The 9,189-nt window shown below is 40.7% G+C and overlaps 1 protein-coding gene across 1 annotated transcript; it reads right to left on the reverse strand.

The window, feature by feature from the left end:
- Positions 1-729: 729 nt before the first annotated feature.
- On the reverse strand, positions 730-6,898 carry LOC135519640 (endothelin-2-like). The gene is made up of 5 exons (XM_064944882.1): positions 6,754-6,898; positions 4,287-4,431; positions 3,894-4,007; positions 964-1,029; positions 730-820 (listed from the first exon to the last, which is right to left on the reverse strand). Exons 1-5 carry the CDS (start codon positions 6,854-6,856, stop codon positions 730-732), a joined length of 519 nt encoding a protein of 172 aa, XP_064800954.1. The 5' UTR covers positions 6,857-6,898.
- Positions 6,899-9,189: the final 2,291 nt, after the last annotated feature.

Here is a 9,189-nt window from a genome sequence, read left to right on the forward strand (position 1 = left end):
ATCAAGAATGGCCCACCACCCAAAGGACATCCAGTCAACTTTACAACTCAATATTAGGAAGGTATTCTTAATGTTAATTACACTAAGTGTATAATCCTAAACATTGCACCTTTAAATGACCTGTAATTTCCCCTGGTGAATAACCTGCATAGCAATCATAATATGTTGTTATTATACAATCAAATAATGGAGAGATTAAATATGTTGGCAAAAGAAAGAGTAAAACACTGGTTCTCTCATACATCACTTTGATGATCGTATCAGTAGCCTGTCAGTCATATTCTCCCTGTCACATTCTTTCCATCATGACAGCAATGGTCTGCCACTGTTTTGAACACAGACAACCAGCATACACACATCAAGTGTTCTCTCCTTTACGGCTACCTGGCCAGAGTCTGCCAGTAGCATGGACCACCCTTGTCCCTCCTGCCCCTAACATAAATATTTTGCTGCTCAAATAGCCTGTATGCATCATGCCTGATCCATCACTCAAGATACATCTAGCATCTATTCTCTGTCTTCAGGCCTTTGTCACATTTTGTTTTCCAACCTTTATTTATGGGTACAAACCGACAAACAAACTGGCAGTCCCACCGGTCTGTGGCCTCCATGCATGTGACACATCTCTCTACCAGCAGCCCTTTGTTCTGCTCCTCCCCATGTTAGAGTAGTGTAATTTGTTCTGGTACTCGCTCTTCTCTCCTCACTCTGTCTGCCATGCCATGTCGTTTAGCGCTCATCAAGCCCAGGGGCCCTGGTTGCTTCCTTCCTGGGTGGGAAGGCCCATCCCCTGGTTCTCTCAGAGGCTAAGACCATAGATCTATGGAGGAAAGAGACACTGGTCAGCAACAATATCACAAAGGTCATCTTGTGGTACAATATGAAATAATTCTGTGTACAGCCTATGCTTAATTTGATAACCAGAATAGCAAACAGCTGTTCCAAGACTTATTTTAAGCTCACCTAAGGAAAGTCAACAGGTTGGCACGGGAGCTCTTAATGGCAGTCTGGGGTGAAAAGTTATCTGAGCTGCACACAAGAGAGAGAGAGATGGGGCAAACATTTCGAACATGACATCATAAAACAGTGATCAGTGAAAGAGTTCTCCAAAAGCTATGGAATAAACCATAAAATGACAGCAATTTGCCTCAGTATTGCGTTCCTTGAATTTTGGTGGAATTTTACTGTTGTGAAAACAAAGATGCAGTGCCTTCAGAAAGTATTCACACACTATTTCCACATTTTGTTGTGTTACAGCCTGAATTTACAACCCCTCTTTTAAGCTACTGCTACTCTCTGTTTATCGTACTGTATATGCATAGTCTTTTAACCATACCTAGATGTACATACTGCTTCAATTAGCCCGACTAAACGGTGCCTGTATATAGCCTCGCTACTGTTATATTATATTATTTACTTCAATTGCACTGTTGGTTAGGGCCTGTAAGTAAGCATTTCACTGTAAGTTACCTGTTGTATTCTGCGCATGTGAAAAATAAATAAAATTTAGGTTTTTTTGGTCACTGGCCTACACACAATACCCCATAATGTTGAAATTAAATTATGTTTTTTCTACATTTTCACAAATTATAATAAAAATTAAAAGCTGAAATGTTTTGAGTCAATGACTATTTAATCATTTTGTTATGGCAAGCCTAAATAAGTTCAGGAATAAAAGCGTGCATAAAAAGTCACATAATAAGGTGCATGGACTCGGACGGTGTGTAATAATAGAGTTTAACATGATTTTGGAATGACTACCTCATCTCTGTACCACCACACACAGTGTGAATTTCAAACACAGATTCAACCACAAAGACCAGGGAGGTTTTCCAATGCCTCGCAAAGAAGGGCAGATATTGGTAGATGGGTACAATAAAAATAAAAAAGCAGATATAGAATATCGCTTTGAGCATGGTGAAGTTATTATTTACACTTTGGATGGTGGGACCTTGTTTTTGTGTTGTTGCCTGTGAGCACTCCAGAACATCACGTTTCATTCAATCTTTATTGTTTCCTTTGTGCGTTTCACTCAATAAACATATGGAACCCAGATCACGCTGCGCTTTGGTCTGAATGTGATTACGACGAGTGTGACACGTCTATCCTAATTCAGTTGCTGGAGAGGAAGGAAACCGCTCAGGGATTTCACCATGAGGCCAATGGTGATTTTAAAACAGTTACAGAGTTTAATGGCTGTGATAGGAGAAAACGAATGATGGATGTACAACATTGTAGTTACTTCACAATACTAACCTAATTGACAGGAATTTGGGAAGTTGGTACAGAATAAAAATATTCCAAAACATGCATCCTGTTTGCAACAAGGCACTAAAGTAATGCTGCAAAAAAATTGCCAAAGCATTTAACTTTTTGTCCTGAATACAAAGTGTTATGTTTGAAGCAAATTCAATACAACACATTACGGAATACCATTCTCCATATTTTCAAGCATCATGTTATAGATATGCTTGTTATCGTTAAAGGACTGGGGAGTAAAATAACAATAGTGAGACTATATACATGGGGGTACCGATATAGAGTCAATGTGCGGGGATACCGGTTAGTTGAGGTAGTATGTACATGTAGGTAGGAGTTATTAAAGTGACAATGCATAGATGACAACAGAGAGTAGCAGTGGTGTAAAGAGGGGGAGAGGGGGGGCAATGCAAATAGTCTGGGTTGCCATTTGACTAGATGGTCAGGAGTCTCATGGCTTGGGGGTAGAAGCTGTTTTAGAAGCCTCTTGGACCTAGACTTGGTGCTCCGGTACAGTTTGCTGTGGGTGGCTGGAGTCTTTGACAATTTTTAGGGCCTTCCTCTGACACTGCCTGGTATAGAGGTCCTGGATGGCAGGAAGCTTGCCAACAGTGATGTGTGTAGATGGGTGAGAAAATGTTTTTATTTAATCCATTTTGAATTCAGGCTGTAACACAACAAAAAGTAGATTAGGTCAACGGGTATGAATACTTTCTGAAGGCACTGTAGATACCTCTCAAACAAACTCATATCAGTGAATTCTCACAATATCTTTGATCAAAGAATCAGGTGTGTAAAGAACTGTTGCCTCTTTTTTTTGCCAATTTGGCAATCTAAAGACAACAACTTTATTGTACTAAAAGTTTTACTGACATCATTGCAAGGTCATAGACCAAACAATAATGTATTTACAATATAATATCTAAGGGCTCTATCCAATCTATCCACGCTGAAGCGTTACAGACTGCGTGCTAGAAATGTCAAGGTCATTTGGATTTGAGCCGACATACTGTATGCAGCGTTTACTGTGAATGCAGTCTCCGCTAACGCGGGAACATTGCCTTTCAATTTCAATCCAGCTGTAACGTAACGGATTGAATAGAGCCCTATCTGTCCTTAAGTGGAAAAACGGCCCCTGTTTGTCTCCCAATGAGGAACAATGAGTGCAATGAGTCTCTGGGTGTCTCTAGGTGCATGTATTTGTTTCTCTTTCATCCTTAGGAACCATTAATCCTTAACTCAGCCTTTCAATGCTTGAGACTCCTACACACTTCACTCCCCTGTCCCCTCAGCCAATCAAAACATGCAGTGGGGATGCTAGAGCAGCCTGGGATTACACTGCCCCCTCGGGCACTCCGTAACATTGTGGTGCAGATTCATTCCACCATGAGAGGGAATGCCTGTGTGATACACACAATAACACTCGGTCAAGCTAATAATAGCATCCCAGAGAAGTGAGCTATGCTCTCAGACTACCACGCCTTGTGCACCTTGAAGAGCTCCAACGGGGAGTTCCTATTGTTCTGTGTACTGACTAATAAAAGTAATTACATTCCACAGTGACTGAGTATCTGTCTGTCTGCGGTGGTGGTGTGTGTGAAGGTGTCTTGGCCATTGTTTTGACCCCAACTCACCTGTCCAGACAGAAGCTGGTGCAGGTGTGGTCGTCAGAGTCCGCACACACACAGGGACCGGGGGACCTACGGCGACGTGACAGAGGGCTGCCCAAGCCGTAAACAGTGGTCTTACTGCAGAAGGGGAAAGAAAGAAAGGGAATATCAGTTTTATCAGTCACCCTCAAGATATAACCACAATGTTTATAGACTTTGTTCCTTGGCATTAATAAAATGAAAATGCAGGGATGCCAGACAGGGAGGATTGCCAGAATAATGGCATATTGATAATATGTGTGATGCACGGCTAAAATAAAAAAACGATGCAAATACTTGGTGTGTAGTGTAAGTAAGTGTATGTGCATGTGTTTCACTCTAGAAATGCATATTTTTCTGTGAGGTATGTGTGCCCACCTTGGTGTGTTGACCCAGATGATGTCAAGATGGCAAAAGTAGTGGCATTCAGAGTCCAGCTGGTTGTTGCAGGCACAGCGTTTGGTCCGCACTCTGTGAGGTGGAGCCAGATCACTGGACTTCTCTGACAGTGGATGTCCAGAACCTACATGACAGACAAGGATATAGCTTAGAAACCAATCCTGGTGCATCAAGACCATACAATCCACCATCCGTTACAGTTACTAGTTACCTGTCCAACATTGTAATCAGTAACGTAACTTTTGTATTACCCAAACTCAGTAACGTAATCTGATTACAATCCGTTACTTTTAGATTACTTTCCTCTTAAGAGACATTAGAAGAAGACAAAAATGCATGTTACCAATTGAACGACATCTATTGCAGGATAAATCTATGTTAAAGTTTATAAGGATGTTCAATTTTACTTTATGATTTGATTATGTAGAATTCTTCTAACCCATCTCTTTCAACTACATATAATAATACGATTCAATTATAATTTTACATTCAAAACCAAAGTCTATCAGAATTCCAGTCATTCCAATAAATGTTTATACCCCTTGATCTTCAAGAATATGACTTGGAAATATGGAAGTATTGATTAGCCAAATTGTTTTACCTGAGCAAACTCAAAACTAAGGACGTATAAGCCAGCCTTACTCTGTTGTTCATGATTTTGTTGTCATCGAGTACTGATTGTGCTCATTGATTCTAGTTGAAAAATAAATGCCGCTCTCATTAAATGGTATGTTTTGAGCACTACTGAAAAGTACTATTTACATGTGAAAAATGAATGCCATATGCTGCATTTGCTATATGCCTATTGTTTACCTTTTTATTGTTGACACTTTGATATCTTGATAATATGCAGCTGTTTAAAGGGCAAATCCACAGATGAAACAATAACCAAACAATCGTCCCGCCTCTGTTTTGGTAAAAAACTGAGGGATGGGCCTGGAGAAATGTAACCACTCTCAGATTAATAGACAGAGCTATGGATGCAAGGACTGACCAAACATGATATAAAAAGTCTTCTTTTAACCATGTATGTATGTAGGCTATACAGTGTTTGATTACATTTACAATGGAGAAAAACAAGCTTATCTTTTGGGTTCTCATAGAGTGTGACATTTGAACTAAGCTCATGAGGCATTTATAAGTTATATTCTTCAAGAATCAATGGATATATATATATAATTTATAAATCCAAAAATGGATGTAGCAACTACAGACTGCCACCTTAAGGGCAATTCAAAAGTGTGTGAGTTTGAGCATGTGTCCATTAGGCCTATGGATTTTTAGTTTTTTTATCAGCGTGAATTAGATTGAGCAATAAAAGCCCCACTTTTATTCCATAGGCTGGGATCCGCACTATGGGGCTGTTGCACATTTTTCACAAGCTGTCCACTGGTTTCAAAAACAATGATTGACAGGCAGCTTCATCCTTACCTCCAAGCGTTTATTCAAGTTGGATAATCTTTGAATGCTGACAACAATCGCATTATTGGAAAGCTTAGACTGTAGCCTACTCGTTCTCTTTTCCCACGATCCATCAAACACATTTGGTGCGTCATCATAGTGGTCTCTGACTTGTGGTCAGACTCACTCAGATGGAACAAATTTAAATTTCCGCCTTTTTTCAATGCTGATTTGAATGTCATTGAGAAAACAGAAGTGTCAAATATTTTTTTCCCGCAAACATCCTTTCTGAATTTAAAAGTAATCCTCAAAGTAATCATCTAGTTTTTCAAAAGTATCTGTAATCTGATACAGCCTCTGGTATTTTCTGACTGTACAATGACAAGCCCACAAACAGCAAGCAAACATTGTCATGCTCTCACAAGTTCAAGTTTAAGGTGCATTTAAGAACCAAGATCACTCAAATACAAGATCATTAATTTGCTGTGTGAGATGAAGAGTTTCTCCAGATAATCAACATTTGAGAATGTGTACCCCTGAGCTAGTCATCAAGGTTGAAGTGAGATTCAACATTGGTTTTAATGTGTTAACGATAAATCTTCATTGATGACGTGACAGTTGGAACGGGGCTTGCTGAAACGTGTCTCTTTGTTGCTTTGTATATCTTGTCACTGAATTTAATGAGTGTGCTTATGAGTAAGTCTTTACATTGTTCTAAAAATGAAAACATGTAGTCAATGCTGCACCATGTCACCATCTTATAGGGCTAATAATTAGTTTAAATGGAAGTCAGCTAGTGTTTTATTGATGCAAGACAGTAGTATAGAACCTCAATATAATGTCATATTTTTTTTTGTATAGTGCGTCATTCCAAAATAATATTTTTATGATATTTTGTATTAAGTTATGCATTCAGAAAATGATCAGTGGAAGACACTTGGCCATTATTTTTCAATGCTTCAATGGCATGATTAAGTCTATGTTTGCTTGTGGAGGAAATAACAAATCCTAAATCCTATTATAATAATAGCGCTGTAGTACTTACCTTCCTGCATGGACACACACACAGTGATGAGAAGGAGCAGGCTGGCGTGTGCTGACATGGTTGCTGTTGGTCTGTTTGTAGAGCTCACGGTGAAGTATAACATCCTTAAATGCGTTTTGGCAAATTATCCCAGCTGTCTTCTGCTCTGCTGCTTGCTTGTTTGTCTGCAGGTGTCTGAGCCGTAGCCTTCAATTTATAGTGCTCTTTCCCCATGATGTCACACTGGAAGCCCTGCCCCCTGCTGCTACAATGTTACACAACTCCTCCAGAGGGTTTGAGCCTCTGCTGAAAATTCCAGGAATCTACAGGTATGTTCACTCCACCCCACCACAACTCCCCAACCTGCAGGTCACTGGACAGACAACAGTTCACTTATCACCTCTAGCATGTTGCATTCACTTTCCACATGCAATTTGGTTGTGTGACATATACTTTTTCTGTCATATTTTGAGTGATGTTTGACATATGGCGAGAGCCTTGAGGGGGAGGGTAGGAGGGAAGGAGAGAGAGGAAGGGAGTGGAAGACCACGAGGAGAAGGAGAGAGATGGCTCCTGATTGCCTGCTTTACATGGAGTCTGCAAGAGAAGGCCAGGGTGCCGTGGAAACAATGCTCAGGGGGAACGTCATCCAATAATGGGGAGTTGGCAGATGGTGGTGGCATGTGGTGATGGCGCAGATGTGCAGATGTGCATTGGGTGACAATTGACTCAATTCGGGATTGATTGACAGATCAAATTAATTCCCCCATGGGGTGTTGACCGAACAATATTATTTAAGTGTAATTTAAGTGTAATTCCACCCTCCAATTCCACCCTTTTGTTACATTACAGCATTATTTTTCTAAAATGTATTAAATTGTTTTTTTCCCCTCATCAAGCTTTCACACAATACCCCATAATGACAAAACAAAAACAGTTTTTAGAAATGTTTGATAATATATATATATATATATATTTACATAAGTATCCAGACCCTTTACTCAGTACTGTGTCGAAGCACCTTTGGCAGCGATTACAGCATTGAGTCTTATTGGATATGACACTGCAAGCTTGGCACAACTGTATTTGGGGAGTTTCTCCCATTCTTCTCTGCAGATTCTCTCTAGCTCTGTCAGGTTGAATGGGGAGCATTGCTGCACAGGTATCTTCAGGTATATCCAGCGATGTTGGATTGGGTTCAAGTCCTGGCTCTTGCTGGGCCACTCAAGGACATTCAGAGACTTGTCCCGAAGCCACTCCTGCGTTGTTTTGGCTGTGTGCTTAGGGTCGTTGTCCTGTTGGAAGGTAAACTGTCGTCCCAGTCTGAGGTCCTGAGGGCTCTGGAGCAGGTTTTCATCAAGAATCTCTCTGTACTTTGCTCCATTCAATTTAACCTCAAACCTGACTACTCTCCTAGTCCCTGCCGCTGAAAAACATCCCCACAGCATGATGCTGCCACCACCGTGCTTCACCGTAGGGATGGTGGCAGGTTTCTTCCAGACGTGACACTTGGCATTCAGGCCAAATAGTTCAATCTTGGTTTCATCAGACCAGAGAATCTTGTTTCTCATGGTCTGAGAGACAGTTTAGGTGCCTTTTGGCAAACTCCAAGCGGGCTGTCATGTGCCTTTTACTGTGGAGTGGCTTCCATCTCTCCCCTCTACCAGAAAGGCCTGATTTGTGGTGCTGCAGAGATTGTTGTCCTTCTGGAAGGTTCTCCCATCTCCACAGAGGAACTCTTGAGCTTTGTCAGAGTGACCATCGGGTCCTTGGTCACCTCCCTGACCAAGGCCCTTCTTCCCCGATTGCTCAGTTTGGCTGGGCGGCCAGCCCTTGGAAGAGTTTTGGTGGTTCCAAACTTCTTCCATTTAAGAATGATGGAGGCCACTGTGTTCTTGGGGATATTAAATTATATTCAATGCATACATTTTTTGGTACCCTTCCCAAGATCTGTGTCTCGACACAATCCTGTCTCGGAGCTCTGTGGACAATTCCTTCGACCTCATGGCTTGGTTTTTGCTCTGACATGCACTGGGACCTTATATAGACAGGTGTGTGCCTTTCCAAATCATGTCTAATTGATTTAATTTACCACAGGTGGACTCCCAATCAAGTTGTTGAAACATCTCAAGTATAATCAATGGAAACAGGATGCACCTGCGCTCAATTTAGAATCTCATAGCAAAGGGTGTACTTATGTATATAAGGTATCTGTTTTTTTAATTGCTAAAAATGGCTAAAAACCTTATTTGTCGTTATGGGGTATTGTGTGTAGATTGCTGAGGAAAATGTTTTATGTAACCCATTAGAATAATGCTGTAACCTAACAAAATGTGTAAAAAGTCAAGGGGTCTGAATACTTTCCAAAGGCACTGAACATTAAATGATTCAGGCAAGATGTGTTTTGAGAACATGATGCGTTATTTTGAGGTCTGAGAGTATTACGTTCATTTGATT

This window comes from Oncorhynchus masou, chromosome 29 (assembly GCF_036934945.1).
Source record: "Oncorhynchus masou masou isolate Uvic2021 chromosome 29, UVic_Omas_1.1, whole genome shotgun sequence".
Taxonomy (NCBI): Eukaryota; Metazoa; Chordata; class Actinopteri; order Salmoniformes; family Salmonidae; genus Oncorhynchus; species Oncorhynchus masou.